The sequence below is a fragment of the Kryptolebias marmoratus genome, linkage group LG10, assembly GCF_001649575.2.
Source record: "Kryptolebias marmoratus isolate JLee-2015 linkage group LG10, ASM164957v2, whole genome shotgun sequence".
NCBI lineage: Eukaryota > Metazoa > Chordata > Actinopteri > Cyprinodontiformes > Rivulidae > Kryptolebias > Kryptolebias marmoratus.
Window position 1 is genome coordinate 3,573,855 of NC_051439.1, and position 24,583 is coordinate 3,598,437.

The 24,583-nt window shown below is 39.0% G+C and overlaps 1 protein-coding gene across 1 annotated transcript in view; it reads right to left on the bottom strand.

Annotated features, from left to right (window-relative positions):
- Window positions 1-24,583, bottom strand: part of stard9 (StAR-related lipid transfer (START) domain containing 9) — a 54,056-nt gene that overhangs the window by 9,229 nt on the left and 20,244 nt on the right. Inside the window, exons 5-22 of the mRNA XM_017421559.3 lie at window positions 24,281-24,313; window positions 24,114-24,175; window positions 23,101-23,213; window positions 20,755-20,897; window positions 20,525-20,592; window positions 20,296-20,393; window positions 19,944-20,153; window positions 16,341-16,438; window positions 16,174-16,251; window positions 14,988-15,065; window positions 14,716-14,895; window positions 12,124-12,175; window positions 11,685-11,810; window positions 9,543-9,625; window positions 9,310-9,368; window positions 8,702-8,895; window positions 7,000-7,480; window positions 252-6,437 (exon numbers count right to left, since the gene is read on the bottom strand). Coding sequence (XP_017277048.1) covers window positions 252-6,437; window positions 7,000-7,480; window positions 8,702-8,895; window positions 9,310-9,368; window positions 9,543-9,625; window positions 11,685-11,810; window positions 12,124-12,175; window positions 14,716-14,895; window positions 14,988-15,065; window positions 16,174-16,251; window positions 16,341-16,438; window positions 19,944-20,153; window positions 20,296-20,393; window positions 20,525-20,592; window positions 20,755-20,897; window positions 23,101-23,213; window positions 24,114-24,175; window positions 24,281-24,313 — 8,342 coding nt within the window. The remainder of the gene's footprint in view (window positions 1-251; window positions 6,438-6,999; window positions 7,481-8,701; window positions 8,896-9,309; window positions 9,369-9,542; window positions 9,626-11,684; window positions 11,811-12,123; window positions 12,176-14,715; window positions 14,896-14,987; window positions 15,066-16,173; window positions 16,252-16,340; window positions 16,439-19,943; window positions 20,154-20,295; window positions 20,394-20,524; window positions 20,593-20,754; window positions 20,898-23,100; window positions 23,214-24,113; window positions 24,176-24,280; window positions 24,314-24,583) is intronic.

Genomic DNA, 24,583 nt, shown 5'->3' on the forward strand with positions numbered 1-24,583 from the left:
AACAGATAATATTGTATGATCAAATTGTGTTAAATACTCAAGAATGTCATAGAATTAAATTAAGTACTGGATGATAGACCAGAGTTTTGGTCTAGTCTTTATCCTCAACAGCATACAGTATTTTTCTAACAAACTGGAAAATAGTCTCAACTCTTAATGCTACAGTAGAGTATATAAGAATAAGCTGGTCTTTATTTTGATTTGAATCTATGTGTCCAAATGAAGTGTATTTGGATCAACTTTATTCTCACCTGTCATACAGTTGCTGTTTGGTGGGAGCTGATGTCAGTGGCTGCTGCTCTTCTTTGGACCTCGGGGAGAGGATCTTCAACAGAGCATCGGTCTCTCCCAGCCCATAATGGAGCTTGGCTTCAGTCAACTCCACAGTCAGAGGTGTCAGGCTCGTCCTGAGGGGGACAGTTGCCATCACCTGCTCCCTCTCCTGTCGCAGCTTCATTATCTCTACTGCTCTTCTGTCACTCGCCTCCACGTTTAAACCTGAGCTTTCCATTTCACTCCACTCAGCACAGTTTCTGTGCTCACTGGTCAGTTTGTTTGATTGTTGACGATGGCTGATGCCTGACCAGTTAGTGAACTTGTTGTGCATGGGCAGGTCCTCCGGGACTCTCTGATGGTCTTCACAAGGAGACATGCTGGTGCCAGGTTTGATGTTTACAAGGACTTCTGTATTGCACTCACTGGGTGTCAGTGACACCAGGTCATCCTCGGTGCAACGATCCTCAGAATCAACTGTGAAGTTCTGTTTTTGAAGCGCAATGTGTCTCAATGTGGGAGAGATGTGGTTCTGTGAGGTCGATGTGCTCCACTGTTGGGAAGTCACCTGCCACCTGGAGCTGCACTGGTCCGGATCTTTGTGGCTCACATTTCTGTTGTTAGTGTCTGTATATTTATCTAGTGACAATCGAGGGCTTAAAAAGCACTTTTCTGATTCTTGAGGACTTGAGCAATTCCCTTCACTCGCCCTCTCGAGTGATCCAGTTTCTGATTTAGTGGAGGAAACATCACAACCCAGCCTGGGACTTTGACTGTCATCTGAAACAGAAGGAAGAGTAAGGCTGTCTTCCTCAGAGAGTTGCCTTGGGATCTTATATTTTGTATGAGAATGTGTTGATTGTTTTCCTCCCTGCCTCAGCTGCAATCTTGTTCCTAAAGTAAGAATGGGAGATGATGCACGGTCTGTGTAAGTAGCTGATCTTTGTAAAAAAGCAGCTGGATGTTTTGATGAATCAGGGCTGCGATGTTCCTGACAGCACTTTTTTGATGATCTGGTGGGGATTTCAGAAATCGCCACGCTTCTGCAGCCCAAAGACTCCGGAGTACTGTGCTTTAAGGGTTGAGACAAAACCGATTTTACACGTCTGTGACAATCAAATGCAGTATTTGTGCAAGCTGATCTGAGGGGGTCCAACTCTGACTTACTCAGTCTCAGGTCTGGCATGCTCTGCATCTTTTCGTCTGTGTGAGTTTCATGTTTCATCACAGAGTCTACAGTCTTTTCTTGAGAGACTCGGACGCCCTCAGAACTGATCACTTTCACAATCACATTAATTTCGTGAGAATTCGATTGCTCTCTTGGTCTTGGATGAACACCAACCTCAGTAATTTCTTCGGTCTGGATCCCAACATCTAAGGTTGTCAGAGTTGAGCAGTGTTGCTTGGTAGGTTCATTGTAAGAAACGTTGATACTCCTTGAACTAGACTTGCGAACATCACCCGTCCTCATTCCCTGAACGTCTTCCAGCAGATCTGAAGTGCTATCGATCAGCTTGGTGAGGTGAGCTGACATGTTCTCCATACTGGCCCAAGTTGAAGATACTTTAACATCCACTTTGCTTCTCTGAGTCGAGGGAACATCAGTGCTGCTCCTTTTGTGACGATCTTTCCTCTTCGGAGCGCCGTACTCCGTTTGAGTACTGTGTTCACACATCCTCCTCCTGCTCCTTTGTGCCTGTGTTTTGCTCATTGTTGACTCTTGCTCAGAATAAACAAGCATGATTTCATCCACCTGACTGGAGTTGGTACCAAAACCACCAGCAGCATCATTACCTGAAGAACTGCTGTTGACTGAGCAACTGTGAGCATCCTTGGACATTTTTTTATAATCCTCAATGCTGCTAAGTGTACTGGAAAGCCCCTTGTTGGTTGCATATGCACTAAGGTGAGAGTTAAAAGGAGAAATCTGTCCATTCAAACCATTTTCAGCGCTGCAACATCTTGTTATACGTTTTTCAGAGTTGTTCAAAAGTGGAGATTTAGAGGACAGGTCAGCAGCACTTCCAAACACTGGGCTCTTTTGTTGGTTTGAGTCGCCGTATTGCCACTGGTGAACAAATGGGTTAATGTCACTGGATGCAAAATGAATAGAAGAATTCTGACACTTTAGTTTATGTTGTGCTTCACTTCTCTTTGCATACTGGCTGATTTTTTCAGCATCTGTTCTGTGTAATTCTCCTCGAGGGGGTAGAGAGAGTCTTTTTGTGATGTAATCATCTCCTTTTCCTGATTTTCTATTAGAGACTGCCATTTTAGATTTGCTTGCTGACACTGAAGGAGAAATTTCTTCATTGCTACTTCTGATTTTTTGTTTGCTGTTACATTGAGTGCCCAGATTAACCCATTTAGGTGTCAGCCTGCTGTGATGCAATCCAGACTCATTTTTCTCCTCCTCATCCTCATCTGATGACAAGTCAGGAGAAGTGGGGCAAGTCTTAGACTTTCTGAACTTCTTTGTTTTGATCATTTCATCCTTAAGAGTACGATTTCCATGTGTAACAACAGTTGGGTTTATCGTGGCCTCCTTAGACGTTACTGAACTGCAGCAACTTTTATTTAAATTGAGTTCTTCGACTGAAGTATTACGTTTAGAGTTAACCTCCTCTAATGTTTTATCTTGTTGCATTAAGCAAAATGTCCAACCCCTTTTGTCACTTTTCTTTTCACAATTCTTTACAAGTTCACTGAGGTTGCAATGTGAATTGGACAGATTTTGATGCTTGTCATGGTGGTTCATAGCCAAGTGCTTTAAATATCTCTGCTGACAGCTGAGCTGATCCTGTGCTGTGATGGAAGGTTTGGCTTGTGCACTGGAATCCAGTTCAACGTTTCCTTCGTGTGCAGGATTAAGAGTAAACTGGATGCAGTGGCATTCGTCTGCTTGTAACTCATGCAGTCCCCCTTCAGTTAATGACCAAACAGCTGGAGATATAACAGGACTGGTTGGAAAATGCTGAAACGTCTTTGGTGAGTTTTGTTTGGATAAATAAATGTCTTTTGCTTTTGTACAGGCATCTTCTGAAGCTGTACAGCCACAGTTAGTTGTGCGACCAGTGGTAGAAGGTGTTTCATGGAGTATTTTATGACGTTCTGAGCTTGAAAGCTGAGTCTGAAGTTGCTGAATGAGGTCGGCATTAAAATCAGGGACATCTGAACTGGTCTGGCTGTCTGAGTTTTTGAAGCAAATATCATCGATGACCGGATTAATGGGTAATGTTACTTTGTGTTCATCTCTGTCATTTATTTCTTGAGGTAAGAGTCTTTTATTCATTGTGTTTTCTTGAGAATTGTAACATTCAACACAGGTTTTCAGCTCAACTGACATATTTGATTTCAACTGCTCAGTTGTGACGAATGTATTGTTGCTTGTCACCCTCTTTGTCAAAGGACGTTCACAGAGGTTCGTGCCTTCTTTCTCTTCATTAACCTTTTCATCTCTCAGCTGTTCTTCTGTCCACGTGTGTTTATTCTGAGCAAAGCTAAAATGGCATGCAGATGACAAAGCATTCATACTTTGACTCCTGCCCTTTCGAGTGACATCTCTGCCAATCACTGACAATTTCATGTGCTCTTTTACCACTTCAGAGATTCTCAGATCAATAGCGCTACAAATGGCATCTGATTTGCACGTGTGCTTTGCACTGCCTTGTTGCTTTCTGTGGCTATCAGCTCGACATTCTGCATTTGCTGTTACTTCAAAACCTTTCTTGTGTGCTCCATCTTTATTGTCAACTAACTCATTATCTCCAGCAGTAGTATCACACTGTGAACTCTTGTCTTCATGTTTACGCAAATCCTCACAGATCTGACCACTTGGCTTCTGTTCTTTGTTCTTGATTTCAGATGCATCTGAAGCATTGCCTTTAACACAAACAGAATAAAATCCTCTGCTGTCAGGTTCTACACCAAACTGTTTATTTGCAGAGGCATTGTTGTTTTTCTGGTCCTTGGGCCAAGTACTTTCCAGGATGTCCACTGGTGTACAGGAGAAAGTTACAACCTCCTCACTGTTGCTTCTTTTTGGTATTTTCAGGCCTCCCGTAAAAGCAATCTGTTGTTCTTTGTTCCTTTTTCTGGAAGTTTTACATGCCAATTTAACAACTTCCTGTGGTGGTGCAACAAGCAGCTCAGAGCTTTTGGTTTCATCCCATTTAACTGATGCATCCTCTGTTTTTGTAAAATAATTGTCCCATTCGTCTCTAAAATTGTTCAGGTCTTCTTTAAAATCTGGTGTTTTCTCTTTGATGGAAGATATGAACAAATTCAAAGCAGCAGGCATCTCATTCTGCACTTCAACTTGGTTAACAGAAATTGTAGATGGAAAATTTCTGCTGAATGTTTTGGTGTCAGGAGACATTGTTATGTCAGAAACCATTACATCATGGACATCTGTAGAGTTGTGAGATCTAATTGATGCTGCTCGGGAGGGTTGGGAAATGTCTATAAGTGAGCCAGTTTGATCCGAGGCGGGCAGTGTTGTGTTGAAGCTGCAGACTGAAGTATTTGTACTGAAAGTTGTTTCAGTTTTTTGTAATTGCTCTATATAGCATGTTGAATCCTCATGGTTACCTGAGTTCAGGACGTCTTCTGTAGTTGCATGAATCCGAGTCTCTCTCAACACGTCAAGGTTATTCTCCAGAGCTGTACAATTTACGTCCTCAGTGCTGGTGGATGTGAGGCCAATACTTCCAGATGCACACAGTGAGTTTGACAGATTCATTTCTGTAGGACTGCTGCTGTTCTCGGCCTTTCGGATCATTATTTCTTTGTGTAAGGGCAGAGAATCCCTGTCAACCCTTGGACTTTCAGCTGCCTCTGTGGAGGACCAGGCATCAGTGAGTGCCTGCAGGTTGTCTGGCTCCTTCCCACTACAGCTGCTGAGAGTGCCAGGGCTGCCGGTCAAAGTGGTCTGCATGTTTCCAAAGTTCTCTGTCAGTTCATCTACAGTGTCTCTGTCTCTAGAATCTGCTACTAATGAGATCTGAGAAGGGGACATGATTGTTGGATCAACTTGTCTTGTCTTTGAGGAGGCTTGCTGGCTCCAGTATACCTCTGCTGGGGCTACAGGAAGTTTCTGAGAGCAGGGCTCTGCAGTTGGACTTTTCTGTTGACATGAAAAAGAACAATCTGTCACCAGTGAGTAAACTGGTACCACTGCTTGTCTACATCTCTTCACTGTTGAGAATCTCCTGCTGTTTTCCACAGTTAAGGAATCTTTGGACATCTCGCTGTCTTCGCTCTCGGCTTCACTTGTCTCCTCATGTCTCAGCTGCTCTGCTAGGGCTGTTGCATAGGCAGAAGACAGAGAGTCAAGGGAGAAAAGGCTCTCGCAGTCTGACGCACCTTCATTCCTTTCCTCCTGCTCTTCGACCCATCTGATCAATCCCTGCTGCCGCTCTATTGAGCCAATGTTCTTGTTTATTAGAGCCTCGGTGCTATGCCACTGCCGCTGCCCGTGGCTCTCAATCTGAGTCTTCTGATCAAGTTCCTCACATGAAACAGCTGCTTTAATGGCATCTTTATTAATTTTAGTATCTTTAAGGTTTTTGTCCCCTCTTTGTCTCCAGTGAAATTTACTTACTATCCTCCCAAGAGGCTTAAGGACTCGTCTTCCCTTTACACCTGAGGGTGGTTTTCTGAAAACTTTGGACAAAGCTGTTTTTATTCTGGGTCCCATAGAATGAGAAAGAGATTTGCTGATGGTTTCCAGCTTATTCGTATCTGTGTAAAAAGAGCTTCTATCATTTATAGAAGAGCTCTTTCCAGAGCCAAATTTATCTGCTTTGGTTATTTGTTTGTTTTCCTTGCTGGCTGGCAGCAATGCAGTGGCAATGGGAGGAGGAGATTTTAATGTCGTTGCTGTGTTCTGGTCCCATCTGTTCTGAAAAGACAAATCTCGGTTTGGCAGCAGAGGTTTTCGTTCTAACTGTCCAAGACGTGGCTGAATTTGTGGTTCCTCTTTGGTAGTTTGTCTGACATTTTCTGAGAACTGATGTTTTCCAGAGAACACAGAACCAGAACAACTCTGGGTTCTTTCTCGGGGAAGACATTCATCTGAAACCCACTTTCTGCTGCCATCAGAATCAGATGCTGTGGATGAATTTAAAGCCCGTTCAATAGATTTGTTTCTCTTCAGGAAGTGTCTATTCATGAGAGAGAGGAAAAAAAAAAAAAGATTTAGGATTTAAAATATGATAATTTTACTGCAAAATATACAATGTACAATGTAAAACAAAGTATTGAGGACACTCAGAAAAAAAAAACTGAGGAGGAAAATCTTTTGTTATTGACAGGAAAAAGTCACAATTGCATGTTATTTTGTAGTTAGCCTGTATACCCATCAGTTACAGTAATAATGGTCTAATAACAAATAGTCAGGTTCAAAACCACAGTGGGGTTCACTTTTTCTGACTCAAGTCTTGAAAGATGACATTTCTTTTTCTCAACATAGACACTTTTTCTGTCGATAAAATTAGCATTTTCCTATGTCAATATATAAACTTTATCTGTAAATATTTACACTTTTTTCTGTCAATAATATTCATACATTTCTGTCAATAACTTTGACAATTTATTATCAAAAGAATTTGCACTTTAATCTTAAAACTTAAAAAAAACCATCCTCCTCAACTGTTATCTGTTTTTCTGAGTGATCCTAAAACTCTGTTGTAGTTTTTGTCATGGATTTGATAGAATGATTTTTACCTGAAGATAGGTGTACGCTGTGGATAAAGCCGGGACAAAAGATCTGCTGAAAAAGAGTGTCTCCGGTGAACATATGAATTTTCTCTGAGCTTTAAGGGTGATCCCATCTCAGGAGACTCAGGGGTGTCTGGTCCTGGAGGGAGAGATTTCTCCAGCTGCTGTAACTTTCTCTTAGCCTCCAGCAGTTGGCGCTTGTTGGCGATTTTTTTCAGCTGGTAAAGCAACTTTTTTCGACAGATGCGACTCTCAGCTCGACAAAGGGCATGATGTTTTAGCAGTTCATCCTGGACTGCTTTCTTTCTGACCCTCACTTCTTGGGATGGATAATCCAAGCTAAGACCTTTCTGACTGACGGGCACCTGACTTGTTAGCTTCTCCAGAAGGGGAGCAGGAAGGAGGTCTGCTTGAACTCCAGAATCCTGGGTGCCCCTCTGCTCTGCAGTTTTCAGGCGATATTTCTCCTGCAAAATCCACTGCTGGACTATTGAGTGAAAAAGAAGAAGAAGAAAATAAGAAAAAATTAACATTAGATATCTTTAAATTACCACAACATGTATCCAGTTGCTAGATTTTTTTTACTCAAATCCACTTCAATTAAAGGCTTTGCATTCCTTAAAGGAATGCCTATCGCCCGCCTTCTTCCGTGCCACAGCTTTAGACTAAAAGCTCCGCCATACTCCATCAGAAGTCAAGAAGTCAGTTCACAGTCCCATGGTTACAAGACATTCGTTTTTGCACACACCTTTCATAGTCCACTTGTAGTTTCACTTGTTCATAGGTTTATAAGATATAAGTTTAAGTTTTGCTGGAATAGTTGGAATATAGTTGTATTTCTAAGAGTCCGACCAGCTGCTTCTCAGCGGAACAAACTGACTCCATTAAAGCTCACCAGCTTTTCCGCATGAACACGCCCAAAAAACTTTTAACCAATCACACAGTACTTGGTGCAAACTCCTGTGAGAAAACGTTTGGCCAGGGCTTTGTGTTGAGAAGTGTGGGGCAAAGCTGCTTTGAGAACAAAATGATACAATCTTCAACTCACAACTACGTGAATGAGAGCTGATTTCGTGACTTCTTATAGAGTATGACAGAGTCCTAAGATCACCTTATGTTGAGACATTACAGAGTTGCAATTGTTGTAGTCAAACATTGAAAAGTATGTTATGCACAATCTCACACAGTACTGCAAGATGTCACGCTCAGAGTGTGACTTTCAACTATAACCACAATAAATTTGAGCACAATATCTGTAAAACTGACTGAATTGTAGGCATTTTTGTGTTTTCTAAGGTCAGTTGGATGTGGCAGTCACCTTGAATTGGATTAGTTCCAAAAGTTAATTAGTTGTAAATGTTCATCGAATGATTATTTTCTGAAGGTTTCATTAAAATCCATTCAGTGGTTCAAGACAAACAGACAGAGTTGACTCTAATAAGTATTGGCAAAGTTTTAAACAAAGATCTTGGGCAATTTGTTAGTGTTCAAAATTTGTGTTGGGATCAGTCTTAGCTACTAATACACCAATCTTTTAGTCAATATCTGTAAAACTAACTGAGTTGTAGTCATTTTTGTGTTTTAAAGTCAATTAGCTTGCATTCATCTTGATTACACACACAACTTTCGACAGCAAGTGATGAACCTCCCCCTAGATTTTTAAGTATTTATGCAAAAAATAAATAAATCACTTTTAAAAATCACTTACTCTCAGCATGCTGCTGTTGGAGGCGGACCTGTTCCTTTTCCAGATCTCTTTCCACCTGTCTCTGCTCAGCCTGAATATCCTGTCGCAAACTCTCCACGTAGCGCTTCTGCTCCTCCACCCGCTGCCTGACTGGGGGCTCCTCGGTGGGGGCGCAGCAGGCACCACGCTGCTGCGGGAGCTCCAATTGTTTGGCACTATAAAAACAGGCACATGATTCACAGACAGAGAAATGATTCAATAATAAGGCAAGCAAAGCAATTACTTTACCTGACCCAGAAATAATTTGTGATATAGACTACAGTCCTGGTTTGTTGATGGAGTAGCAGACTTAAAGTAAAAGCTACTGTTGGCAGTAACTAAGCAACATTGAGTCGAAACTGTAAACATCTATGTGGGACTGTTTAAAAGGTAGGTGCTAATGGAAACACAACCCCCACCATAAAAATGAAGCATTATGAAACACTAGTATAAAAGATATAACTCTTAACTCCTATCAAATATGGAAGCAGTGAGCTATTAGATTTAAATTCAGCTGCATACTGAACATATATACAGAAAGTGACGAATGCTGTCAGAGATAATGTTTTCTACTTGGGAACAGTATTTACTTATCGTCCAGACTCGTGCAAAAACCATCATAGTTGCAGTTCGAGACACCTTCGCTGGCCTGAAAAATGCAAAAATAAATAAATAAACATTTAATTTTAAAGTGATTAGCTACAACAGCTTATATTTGACCAATATTTAAGAATCACTCTAATCATGTGCTTATCATAAATATTATCCTGACTGTAATCCTAATTACCAGCATCTTTTTCATTCCCAGGTAAGCAGCACCTACCCGCCTGCGCTCCCGAAGGACTGCTGCCTCTGCCGGGTGGTTGAAGCGGAACTTATGCACTCCTCCCAGGGTGATCACCGTTCCTGGAGATACACAAACATATTCTTCATCACATGCTGAGCTCAGCCTGATGAAATGTGTGGATGTATGCAGTGTGTGTGTTTGCTGCTGTTTGTGAGTCGCACATTTATAGGTCTCACTTCACTTTCATCTTAGAGATGACTCCAGATGTACTGAAGTGTGTGTGAGGAACGTCATAACTAAATGTAAACCAGAGTGTCGGCCAGCCTGCTGTGCTGCCATGCTTTGCAAACAATTTTGAAAAACCTATTTTTCTGGCTTGCAAAACCGTATCATAGGCTATGCTGTAGGGTTGGGTGATTGGAGCCCATCAACAATTTTTTTTCACCACTTTATTTTAGTTAGTTTAATTTTCCCCATCAACAGTTTTGACCTGTTAATAAATGTACAATTCAAATCAAACCCTGAACACAGCTTCGTTCATTTGCGACAAAGTCGGAGAGATAAAAAAAGTGAGTTTATTAACCATAGGATCAAGAAAATGAAGGGGGATAAGATTGTCATCAGAAAACACAAGGTCGACAGAAATAACACTGTGTTTTCAATGTAAAAGATCAGGTGCAGGAGGAGTTCATAATGGATGGGGTTAATTGACAGTGTGGAATTACCCCCATCCATTTCCAGAAAGCAGCATCTTTAACTTTCTTTAACCTGAAACTTTCTGTGGGACACTACTGTTGTTTGATTTCTCAGCTAAGATCTTAGTAACTTATATGTTTAACAACAATTTTGATAAAGAAAAACTAAAAACTAAATAAATAATTCTATTATTATAATCAAAATAGACAAGACACATCCATCCATTTTCTTTACACGCTTTTCTGTGTGTCTTTGCCTTTTCCATTTTAATAACGTTATTCATCCTCCTCTCCACCGTGCGCTCAGAACTCACAGGGGCTGTGGTCATCAGATAAATAAGTTGTTTCAAACGTTATTATTCAGGTTCCAACTTTTAAAAATATCGTGTGCTGTGACAATAAGGGCATTATGTTTAAGGTTGACCGCATGAACAAAAATGAAGATTTCAGAATCCCTCCTATATAAAAAATAATAATAAAAACACATTTAAATACATGATCTATCACTGGTTGTTGGACTGATGTTGGCTGATTAAAAAATTGCCCAACCTTATAGTGTACATTATTTTGAAAAGTATTTCATACAGATAATTTTTACAAAATGTATCTCTGCATTTGAGATTGTATTTTGAAATATTTGAGATCATTTTGAAACCCAGCTGTTTAATCTGATTGGTTTGCTTTAAGGTCAAACTCACTAACACAAAAAAATATATATTACTGGTCTTTTAATGTAAAGTAAAGCCTTAACAACTAAATACTTGATGCATTTTCATTCTATCAGTAAGACTAAGTGAATGGAAGATTACAGTTTGTTGTCCAACCAGTATGTCTGCTCATTATTAAAGCTCTTTGCACATTGCACTTGTTGCATGCTGAAAAAAGGAATGAAGTTGTTTTTGTCTCTAAGGAAGTAGTTACTGAATGGCAGGTTGTTACACATAAAAATCCCTCAAACTCATTCCCAATTTCCACCATTTAACTCAATTTTCTTTCTTCTTTTTTTCAGGGGACCACTAGGGCATAATGGTTCACCCAGTTTGCATGTTTGGACAACTACTTTTTAAATTCAGGTGAACCCTCCGGTGTACACAGACCTAAATCTGATATCAAACCATATGGAAGGATTACAGGTAGGTATAAAATGCCTTTCAGGTCTAATTTTCAGATTTTTGTTCTTATATTCATATAGCATATTTTTCTGCTAACTTAAATTACATTTTGTTCATTGTTTGTTTTTTTGACATTTGTATTACTTGAAAATTAAAGTTCTCTTTATTATTAAGAATACATATTATTTAGGGCAGACGTTTATTTTTCTTTAGTCACTTAATCGATTGTTCTGATAAGAAATTAAAAGATGTAGCTACATTTCATTTTTTTCCATTCCAAAATACCAAGTCTGTGCCTTATGTATGAGAAACAAGGAGTGAGACAAGACCGTGAGGACATTTTTTTTTTTTTTTAATGGAGACAAGCTGACCTTGAGCCAGCCTGCAGGGCTCAGCGACCTCTCTGTGGTTGAGCAGGCAGACGCAGCCCGGCAGCGGTCTGAGCGTTACCACACCCCCGTGGTTTTCAATCTCACAGCTGGCGCTGCCCTGCAGGACTACAAACAGAACTCTGAGACACATTCATACATTTTGATGTAGAACGCTGCGCTGATGCAGCTGCTGTACTGCTCAACAAATTCAGAGCTCAATGCAGCATTTAATGAAAAGGTAACAGCACATTTCATGGCTGACTATACAAATAGCAGCTATGATGTAAATTCATTTTCTATGCTCTACCCCATTAAGTAATGTTAACATAACTGTCAACGTCCTGCCTTCACATACTGGAGAATAATTGCATTTTAAGTCTGCTGTCTTTTCTGTAAATCTAGAACAAAAGGTTGTAGAGTTATGAGGTTAAAAAAATACCTATATGTGGTTCTTCAAATTGGTCCTGAGGTCCGATGCTGGTAACTCCTTCCTATTCCCAAAAAAAGACAACAGGTAAAAAAAAAAAAAAAAGTATCTATATTTTCAACTTTTAAGCAGAACGATCGATAGATAGATAGATAGATAGATAGATAGATAGATAGATAGATAGATAGATAGATAGATAGATAGATAGATAGATAGATAGATAGATAGATAGATAGATAGATAGATAGATAGATAGATAGATAGATAGATAGATAGATAGATAGATAGATAGATTTTTTTTTTTTACTAAGTGCATATGTTTAGATGTAGAAGGTGACTACCAACACAAACACTACAACATATTAACATTGGGCGGTAAGCCACCATTAATCCAACAAATTTAATCAGCAACATACTCATGCAGGTGTGTTTAAACCTTTTTGTTTTTTTATATATATATATATATATATATATATATATATATATATATATATATATATATATAAAAAGGAATGCAATCCTTGTTCTCTGTCCAACTTAAGAAGTCAGCTATTTGTGGACAAAAACAAAACAAAGTCCCAGATTTTGGATTATTTTGGTTTTAAATCAAAGACTTATTAGAACTGTGAAACCAGCTCTGTTCTGACATCAGGAGCTGCACACAGCTTTTTATTACAGTGGACAACTTTAAACATAATGTCCTTATTGTCACAGTACATGGAACTTTTGAAAATTGGAACCTGCAGAAAAGATGTCTTGAAACAACTTCTTTTTCAGTGTGCTGCAGAGCAGAGAAGGCACACTTTGACAAGAGTGAGAGGAGGGAAAGCAGGTGGATCTCAGAGGAAAGGTATAACCACAGACAATTATTGTTAGTGCAGCTATGAATTTTAAGTGGCTGTAGCTTCATTAACCTTAATGCAGCAGGTAAAATGAAAAGCAAAGATTTGATATAGCTGTCTAAGCTGCTGCTTCAAGCCTCTCCATCTGCAGCGCCTCATGGCTCGACACAAAAATGACAGATATGAGCATAAAAAACCTGTCACAGCATTTCATTGATAACAGTAATATGAATAAAACATGTGTGGTGGTTTAATTTGTTTGGCAGTCACAGAGCTGATTTACGCCACCTGTTGACCTGTGAGAAAAAACTCTGAAGTGTGGCTACGTTTTGTATGGTTGTTCAAAAAAATTAAAGGCTAATTTAATATATCTGGCTGTTGTCTGTTCATTGTGTTATAATACAACACTGTAACCACAGCTGAGGTATTGTGATTTCTTTTTCATGTCTTAGTTAAAGTTAAAATGTTAAAATATAGTTAAAATGATACCATTTTCTAATTTCAAATTTAGAGCCACTAAAAAGTCATTTAAGGCAACACAGAAGTGACAGTAGTTCTTAATTTATGCTGCTGCCTACGTTACTACTTTAGAACAAATAATTTAAATATTTGTCATTTTAATTATAACAAAATTATCTTTTTTAACCAAAACTTTCTGCCGGTCTTTGCCGTCAGCAGAGCCAACACCTGACAGACAGTCAGAGGCTTTACTGCAGGAACCCGATAAGGTGGATCATAATAATGCTGTATTACAACATGTCCTTGTTTTGATTCGATTTGTATTTTTGAATATATATATATATATTTGTATATTGAAATGAAAAATTATTGCAACTTAACTAAAATAAAGTGGAAATAACCATCCTTGAAAAAAAGAAAAACTACAGCCAGTGGCTGATATATTCGTCCAATTGCCCAATCCTATAATATATCGTAACATTGTCACTTTGATTTGGGCTGCCTAGGTCTAAAGATATGTTATTAAATGAGAAGTAAAGTTTCAAATTCACTGGTGTGGGGAGGGGGTGTCTCACTCTACCCCCAAAAACCAGCTGCTCAGAACACAGCTGTCAGGACACAACTGAGTGGAGCGACTTAGCAAACTCGTCAAGAACTGTTTCTAATCTTCAACAAAACTCACTGAGAAACTGCTTTATTCCTATTTATTTTCTGGTCTTATTTAAAGGGACTGCGTGTGCGCCAGTGTGGCCGTGACTCTTCAAACGCAGGAAACAATGTAATCATCAGGCCTGAAGGTATGCTTGTCGTTGTCAGAATCAGGACAGTTTAGGCTCCCCTGAATCTCACAGCCTCAGAACTAAGAGCCTCTTATCCAACCAAGCTTTATGCACGGGAGAAGACACACACACAGACCCGCACAGAGGTGGAGACTGACACGACAGTGGGAAGAGAAGACAAAAGAACGCACCTTTAGTCAAGATTTTTTTTAGCAGAACACAGAGAAATACTAGTATTTGGAGACGAGAAGGTATCTAGATAGAAAAACACAAGATTTGAATCAGGACAGCTGACAAAAACAGAAACCAAAGATTTTGAAAAGTGGAGCAAATGCAAATGATATATGTGGGATTTTTGCATCCAACTGTTAATGTCAAAATGTATTTTTAGCTTTACAGCATCTGTGTAAATAAGAGATATGCATCTCAAGAGTTTAAAAAAGAGAAACAATAAAAATACAGCAACTCAAACACTTTTTTACAGTAATATAAACTATCTCTCAAACTTTTTTTAATCATCATACCCTGAGGTGATAAAAGACAACCCCAGTGCTGAGAACGTCTCTATTTAGGCAGACCAGGTGTGGCTGAAGGGAATTGATGAGGAAACCGGCCCGGTCTCTGTTGATGTCCACACTGTACTGCTCCATCAGCTCCTTCTTGTCTCCCCAGCTCTCTGACCAGTCCTTCGTCAGCTGCTCCACCTGCAGCAAACACCATATCTATTCGTCAAGCAGAGAAACTTCCAATAGTATTAAGGCACATGGGCTTGACTTGTAAAAAAGGGGCAGGTTACCTTCAGTTCATTCTGGAGCACGATTTCAGAAAGACTTCCATCCCTCTCATCACTCAGAGATGGACTGGGATTACGCTGCTGTAAGTTCACAGGGGGAAAAATGATCAGTCATCATACTGCATCAAGGGAAAATGTCACGCACTTCAAAATGCAATGCAGTATTTACCTTAAAGAGGTTTAGAAATGTCACTGTGGCATTAAGAACTGCATTTAGGCTTTGATAGGAGAAAACAGGTAATGCAGGAAAGTCTCTTATTCAAAGCCCTACAGTACTGCAATGTGTTGTGTTTTTTCAGAGGGGAAGGAACTCCATGAGGTGTATCCCTGGAGAGTTAGACCAGTATCTCACTATGGTGTAACTGTTGGAGGCTCAAATTTGTGAGAAAATAGGTTAATTTTCAGTTGCCGTCTCACTGAATTCAGAGTGTTTGCAACCATAAAAACCAGCGAACTGTGCGGCAGCGTTTTGTGCAGCCATTTTTTGACAACAACAGACTATTTTTGTGTGCACATCTTGCAAACTTATTTTGTATTCTAGGCCATGCACATTATTTTGTTGCCCACCTAAGCCTACAACATACACGCCTTAGCCCGCTTTGTACCCACCTATATGATTTAATCTACCAGAGTACAGTTTCAGAAATGAAAATAGGCAGATTTGGACCTGTTTTTAAATAATTATTATTCATCAGCAGTGTGGTTTTTAGACTTGGACACTCAGAACTGTAGTTCTGGATGTTTTATGTCATAAGTAGAGCTCCTGTGCAGGTCTCAAAATTCAGCTCCAGCACTCTAGAACTGTGGTTCCCAAACCTCTCAGCTTTCAACCCTTAAAATAAAAAGGCACAGAGACTTGTGACCTTGACTGTTGCTGGTTGAAATATACAAACATTCCTAATAAGCCACTAAACAAAGAGCCTTGTCAAATATATTATTTTTATCACTTCTAATTAGTGATTTCATCCCTTTGCAACAGTGAAAGCTAAATATGCTATTAGCAATCATTTTAAAAGGTTATTTGGTTTCTGTTGAACTTCTCAAGGTGCCTCACAAAGTGTTTCACAACACAGCGGGGTCCTGATCCCAACTTTGGGAACCACAGTATTTACGAGGGAGTCTCCAACAGTCATAGCCCAGTGAGATACTGGCTTAAGCTCCATGCTCTAGTGGTAAAAGTTTGCCGTACCATTTCAAAGCTGAGCAGCATGCTCTTCAGCCTGTCAATCTCCTCCCTCAGCTCCCTGATAAGACGAACATTTGCATCCTGCATGGAAATCAGAGCATGTGTTACCGCTCTAAAAACACTTGGTTCGAACATTCGACGCAAGCGTTTGACTCTGAACAACCACTGACCTCATTAACCCGAGGCTTGTTGACAATATTTCTGGCATGGGCCGCATAGCGCAGGGTGCTCAGGGTCTCGTTATAACTGTTAACAGAGGGTGAGACCGCTGCAAAACAAAAACACAAAATGTAAAAGGAACAAGAATGACACACAGGTTAACGCTACATATAGGTATGGCTGCCTCAGCTGAACAATATGAATGTAAACATGCTTTAGTTCTCACCCAAAGCAAAAGGCGAGAATAATGTTTTTGTCTGTGTCTGTTTGTGTTTGGTTGTTTGTCTGTTAGCAAAATATCTCATGAACCACTGAACAGATTTTAATGAAACACAAAGAAATTAATCACTGGGTATCTACATCTACAACTGATTAACTTTTGGATTCAACTCAATTGAAGATGGCCATCACAGCTAACTGACCTTGGTAAAGACAAAAATGGCTACAATTTAGCCAATTTTACAGATATTGAGCTAAAATTTGAAGTGGTAGTAGTTGTGAGTTCGCCACAATTCTTCCTATGAGTGCTAACTGATGGCATGAGAGCTTGCTTTAAAATATTGCAATTACTTATCAAAGTCCACTTTGTCAGTCTGTTAGCAAAATATCTCATGAACCACAAGACAGATTTTAATGAAACTTTCAGAAAGTAATCATTAGATGAACAAGAATATTTGATTAACTTTTAGAGCAGGGCTATTCAACTGGCGGCCCGCGGGCCGGACCACTTCAGTCTGGCCCGCCTATAAGTTTATTAATGTTTAAAAAAAAAAAAAATTTTTTTTTTTCAAATTCTGTGGGTGCAGCCTATAGTCAGGTGCGTTCTGTAATCCGGAAAATAACATGACTATACAACTAAAACTTTAAAAATAAATAACAAATCTGAAAAAATAAATATTTCTGTCAAAGTGGCGATCTCGTTAATAAGACAATCTATGATCCTGTGCAGTCAGTTGTAGCAGCCAATCATCATTTAGTGTTCCTGGACCGTGAAGGCTAGAAGGCAAATGTTTGCTAATACAAAGAATAAGAAAACGGGGCATCACAATGTCACTGTCAAAGCTGAAAAAACGAAAAGTGGACCTAGAAAATCGAAAATTCAACAGTGAGTGGACAGATAAATATGTCTTCATTGAAACTACTGAAGGAAGGCCGATGTGTCTGCTCTGCAACGAGTGCTGCGCCATTGGGAAGGATTACAACCTCCGGAGGCATTTTCTGACCAAACACTGCGGCTTTGACCAGACCTTTCCACCTGGTTCTGATGTACGCCAGAAAAAGATTTTATGTCTCAAAGAAAATTATGAGCATAGCCGCGTTGTTTTCAGCAGGTCCTGCTCAAGTCAACAGCGAGCGACTGCAGCTTCTCTCCGTGTGGCATGGATCCTCGGCAAAAAGAAGCAGCCTTTCACCGATTCCGAGACGTTTAAAGAGTGCTTCATAGCTGCATTAGATGAAGTGGTCACTGACAATAAAATGAAAGAGCAAGTGCTAGCAAGCGTAAAATCCATACCTATGTCGGACACGTCTACTGGAAGAAGGATGGACGTTCTGGCATCAGAAGTTTTTGAAACTCTTTTGACCCGGTTGAGGAAAGCTAAAGTGATGTCTTTAGCAGTTGATGAATCCACTGATATTTCCGACACAGCTCAACTTTGTTTAATTGTTCGTTTTTTTGATGGTGACTGCTTCAGAGAGGACCTATTGGGCCTGATACCATTGGAAGGACACACCTCAGCGGCAATAATTTTTCAGAAAATTGTTGATTTTTTTAAAGACAACGGGCTGGATTTGGACCATGTTAATATGCTTGTGACTGATGGTGCACCTACAATGGCGGGGAAAGTAAATGGGCTGTCGGCTCGGCTGTCAGCTGTGGCACCGCGGATGAAATCCCTCCACTGCCTGATCCACCAGAGCGTTTTGTGTGCCAAACTCAGCGGTGAGTTGAAAAACACCATGGACTCAGTTATGTCTATAATTAACTTTATTCGATCAACATCCAGCCTCCAACACAGGCTGTTTCGCAGGCTGCTCGCTGACATGTCCGCTGAGCATCAGGACTTACTTTTGCATAACAATGTGCGCTGGTTAAGTAAGGGAAATGCGCTTAGAAGAGTCTGTGAGCTTCGGGAGGAAATTGTCAGGTTTTTGTCTGAGAGTAAACAAAACAGAGCCAGCACATTTCTGTCTCAGATGCTGGATGATGGGTTCGTGTCAGAGATGTGTTTTTTATGTGACATCTTTCATCATTTGAATGACCTTAATCTGGGACTTCAAGGACAAAATAAAACAGTTGTTGATCTTGTGGAAAAATTGAGAGCGTTTCAAAGAAAACTTGTCCTGTTCTCATCTGATCTCTGTGATAAACTGCTCCATTTTCCCACACTGAGCAAACTGATGAAATCATCCGCACATGCTTCAGTCACACAAGTGATGTTAGATTTTTTAGACAAGTTAAGAGACAACTTTGCAGCCAGATTTAATGACTTTGACATGTCTGGGGAGTTGATGCAGTTTGTTCGAGACCCATTTGCTGATACAAAGATTCCCTCAGAAGCGCTGGACTCCCTTGCATCACTTCACATTAATGAAGGTGCTCTGCAGCTGGAGATCATTGACATGCAGGCATCATCTGCTCTGAAGCATGCTTATGACAAAGAAGGTTTCATGACGTTTTGGACTGAGTGGGTTGATGCAGAGAAATTCCCAAACATGAAAGAACTGGCTATTAATTTGTTAACTATGTTTGGGTCAACATACACATGCGAGTCCAGCTTCTCTCACATGAATGCCATTAAAACAAGTGCTCGTTCCTCCTTAACAAATGAGCGCCTGCATCATTGCTTGCGCATTGCTCTTACATCTTTTGAACCTGACTTTTCTGCCATTGTGCAGTCAAAGAAGTGCAATTTCTCTCATTAGTATGTGTAGTATGGTTACAATCTGTCAATATGTCAGTTTTCAAGTTCAATAACTTTGACATTCAAATTAGACAGACCACCATTGCATTTCTCCACAGTTGCATCAAAACAACACAAATAAAAATAAAAATGTGTTGTTAAATGTGTTATGTTATTTTTGTTGTACATTAGATTCTCACTTTTTTATGGGAAGAAAGTAGAAAATTTTTCTTTCATTTACACATTTTGGTTCTGTTTATTACATTTATGGTTCAATGCAGCAAAATAAACAAATTTAAAAAGTAACAGATCGTAGAAATACTTGTTTTTTTTTACATAATAATTTTAAGTGCTGTACATCCGGCCCCCTGAGCTGTTGGCTTTCAGTAAATGTGGCCCTCTGAACAATTTAGTTGAATAGCCCTGTTTTAGAGTCAACCCCATTCAAGGTGGCTGCCACAGCTAATTAACCTGAGAAAACACACAAAAATGGCTCTAACTCAGTCAATTTCACAGACACTGAGCTCAAATTAGATGTGGTAGTAGCTGAGAGTCATTTAAAACACATACTCTGAAGGATAATAAACCATGCAAGATCTTTTGCATTATTTCTCAATATAAGATGACCTTCTGTTAAAACTCTGGCATGAAAGGCAGCCGGCGATATGCATTACTTCAAGGAATGCTCTGCTCGTAATTTAAAGTACTCACTTGCGATCATGATGGTCTTAGAGTTGCCACCCAGACTGTCTTTCAGTAGCCACGTCAGGACTGAATCTCTGTAGGGAATGAAGCAGTGCCTTCTCCCGCCTCCACCTCCTCCAGACAGAGAGCTGCTGTGGCTTCCCAATGTGCTGCCATCACCCTCAGAGGTCACACTGTTGATACTCTGACAGCTACTTGACATCTGGGAGTTCTGGGCTGCGGAGGCAGAGGTAAAAAGATTTCAGGATTTTGCAGAGAATACAAAATGAATAGAAGAAAAAAAAAACTATGTGGAGGTCTAGGTAATATGAATTTGAAACAAAAAAGCCTAAAATTCTAAAAGAGTAACTTGATTTACCAAGAGCTGAAATGACAATGCCCAGAGTAACCAGTGACTTGTTGATGTTGGAACCCTCTGTCAGTCTGTCCCTGCAGTAGTGGGAGTCTGCTCTTTCACTACGAAACACAGCATGAAAGAGGTTCCTATCATATCGATTCAGAAAATCTAAAAACAGCATTCAATATCCACCAGAGGGCACTTTTAACAATGACTCTGAGAAGGAACAAATAACCGGCTACAGTTTTACCTCCCAGCCAAGTCCACCAGATTAATCTTGCTGACAGTTTCTGAAGGAAGGTTATTTTCTAAGACTGCCTGTGGAGAAAAGAAAAAGAATAACCATCAAGGAATCTGCAAAATCTGAAATAATCTTTACAGTGCTGCAAGTTGTGCTGAATAAATTTGAATACCAATTACTGGCAAAGCAAATGGAAGGTGACAGTTTGAGTTTATTGAATCTGTGGGAGAGATGATGACCTGTGTGTACTGGATGGTAAAGATGGCGTGAGATCTGCTGCTGGCATCATGGTTGTGGGTCGCAGCGGTCATCCGGTTAGCGATGCCTTCTTCTAGAAGGTCCATGGCCTGTTTGCAGTCCGAGACCACATGCTGTGAAAGGTCTGAACAGAGAGAAATAGTGAATCAAAATGTTACAATCTGAAATCCTACCAGATAACCAGAGGTAAGGCTTTACAGAGGCTTCCAACATTTTAATAACTCAAACAGTGGAATGTATTTGTTTGACTCTGTGCGGGGAAAGTGATCACAGAACAATACACCAAATAATTATTTTTAACCCCCCCAAAAAATAAAATAAAATGATAAAAAACAATGCTGTAAAGATAACAAAAGACAAAGTTTTTTTTATTTAATTATTTTGGAAATGTTTGTCAGTTACTCAGCTACTTTATACTAAATATATAAAACTAGAAAAAAAAAGAATAATTTCTTTTTGGAGAGAAAAAACACAAACGGGAAACATTCCACAGCAATACTTCCTGAGTGGTGATTACAATTTTTTTTCCTACCAATAAATTTTGCAAATGCTTCAACAAAGCTCTGCTTCCAGGCATGAATGACATCAACTTTTAGGGCTGTAAAACATGTGCACACTGATGACCAAGTTTATCACGCAGCTACTTCTTTCCTGCAATCCCAACAAAACAATATTTAAAAAAAGACGGACAGTAAGGCTGTGATTAGATTGTAAAATGGTAAAAGAGAGGAGGTAAAAGCTGCACAGATAATGTTCCCTTTGTGTGTGTGTGTGTGCGTGTGTGTGTGTGTGTGTGTGTGTGATGAAGTGCCCTCCTTGGAACCAGAAGCAAATGACTTCACTTCCTCTGGACAGCTGGGATTTCGCCTGCATAGACAATGAGTGGATGTTGGGGATTTAAACACAGAAAGTTGACTAGTTGGGAGAAAGAAACAGAAAGAGAGGAAAAGGGATGTGAAGTCAAAACAGCAAAAATTACTTTTTTTTTGTGATCATGTTTTTATGAATCCAACCGACAAAGCTGGAATATTAAAGTACTGTAAACCAATTTACAAACTATGTGTATAAAAGAGAAAACTCAGTTATTTTATAACTTTCATTTATCCCTCTGTAAACATAATAAGGAAAAGCTCATAACTGTTAAAATTGAGGGGAAAAAACCCTTTTCTGATATACATTGTTTAAATGAAGATTACATTTATTTCTTCTCAAAGTTTTGCTTTACAAAAGAATTGTATAAGAAATTTAGCAACTGAAGTACAGTTTTCTTCAAGGCCCAAGACTCCTACCTAAATCCCACATCTTTTCCTTAGATTTAAAGTAGGTTTTTATAGTTTTTGACTGCAAGATTAAAAAGAAAACTTGGTTTTAGGCTGTAAGGGTTCAAGTTGTAACCATCATACTGTATATATCTGAATCTGTCCTGGGTTGTCTTTGCCAGATTTTTCATTTCATGCAGTCAGAGAGGACATATAGGGAGTTGGAGTGAGAACAGAGGATGCAGAAGACAGAGTTAGATGGAGGAAAATGACTCACTGTGGTGACCCCTGAAAAAAGAACAGCCAAAAGGAAAAGAAGATGTGTCAAATATTTTCTGTTGGTGAGAAGTTTGGACCGGAGGCAGGCCAGTTTAGACTCTTCTACTATGAAGCCATGCTGTTGTAATGTATACACTATGAGCTTTAGCTTTGTCTTGCTGAAATATGCAAGGCCTTTTCTAAAAAACACGTCTGGATGGCTGCATATGTTGTTTGAAAACCGGCATATAATTTTTCTACATTCATGGAGCTGATGGTTTTGGAGAAAATGTCTCTTTTTACTGTTAACATTTTATTTTGAAAAGACTTTAAATTTTAAATTTTTATTTTAACCAAAAATTAGGAAAAGTGTCTCTGATGAAACACTGAGGCTGAAAGTACCAATTTCAGATTAAGTAGAGAAAAGTAAAAGTATTTTTTACAAAACAGACATTTCATACTTTAAACTATCAACGTCAGTAAATTCCAGCTGCTTGTTTACGGCAAGCAGACAAAAATGATCTGTAATTTATTTTTCTTAGAGAAATGTAACTGCATTCTGCACGTGTTTTTCAACTTTTGTCCATCACCTTATTTATAGGTCAAAACCCCACCGACTATACTGGAGCAGGACTGGACTGACTGATGCTAAAGAATAACGATTTTTCATTTTATTAGAAATTGTAATAAATGTGTTTTGTATTCTGTTTACTATAGTTCTTTGAGAGAAATCAGTATTGGCAGGTCAGACCTGTACAAGAATCAGGAATCAACATTGGCCTATAAAACCAGAATCACTCAGACACTCACCTTGTACATAGGGCCCTTTCTCAGGGTGCTCTCTAACTCTCAGGGAAGCTCTCTTCTTCTGCTCTCCTCCTCTCAGCAGGTCTCTTACACGCTCGTTATAGATCTCCAAGAAGCTGCAGAACAGGACAACACCCTGAAGTTCAGCATCAGCTTCAATACAATGTCAGGAATGAATCATTTAATCTGCAGTTTTATTTGTGACATAAATAAGGTGCCTACTGAAGGTCTGGATACATTCCCATCAGTTATGAATTATAAAAATATGTCAATTCATCATCTAAACTTAAAACATTTCCAAAGAAAGGTTATTGTTAATTTTTCTGTTGCTTTATTGATTTATACTGAATTAATGGTCATGTTTCAGACTGTTTAGATTTTAAGCTTGAATTATAAACACAAGACAATTTCCTGTGAGTTAAAGGCTCTCATTACAATGTCAGGAAGACTATCATATCATATTAAAAATAAAATAAAAGAAACAACTTTTTTATATTGTTGGTAATCATGTCATTAAATTAACAAATTGTAAGCAAATCTGTGAGTAGCTGCCACATATTACAAGCGTTTGTTTAGCTACAGAAACAGTCGACGTGACTGAAAACAGCTCACAAAGGTCATGTCAATGTAAGAGTCCATTGGGATGAAAAAGTCTGACAATTTTGATGTATCAGTACATATTTACATTCAGATTTGTTGAGTAAAGTTTGAAGATAAAAGTGCTTTGTTTACATTGAGTGTGTACCTGCATATCAGAAATGTATATCAGTATATCTGACTAAACTTTTCAATTTGCACTACTTGATATAGTTCAGAATAACCTTTTCCATATCTGACTTCATAGTTTAAAATAAGTACCTTTAATGTCAGATGGAACCTGAAAAACTACAAATTTGATATTAAGAAAAGGAAATTTCCATTTAAATTTGAATTTTGCTGGTTGCAGCTTTGAAGCATTATTTGACATAAATACTTCTGTAATTTCAAATGTCAAACAAAGTAACACAATAACCCACCTGATTTCTACTCTGCTTGAGTTTTGCCCATCAGGTAAACTGTCTTCAGCATGAAAGAGACCCTGAAAGAAAAGAGCAACTGCAAATTATTTGAGCTTACTAACAATTGCATAATCAAAAAAACAAATATATTTGTGTGCTCCTGCATTAATTCTAATCTATCCTACCTGGCATATGCGAGGAGTCAAGCCAATGGAGTCCTGAAAAAAATACGAAAGAGAGAATGAGTGACATGAGTGACATTTGTCTTGAATTAGACTTGAGTCACTTGAAGTTTTTTTTTTTTAAACTACAGGTTTATGTTGTTTCCTTATTTTTTGCTTTGCAAACTTTGAGTTTATGCTTTATGTAGTCACACTACCAATCCTAAAATATCAAAACAAACAGTAATGTCAAAATTTGTAAAACAGTAGCAAAAAATGGCAAAACTGTAGCTAAAATTACCAAAACATATGCTTAAGCTAAAATAA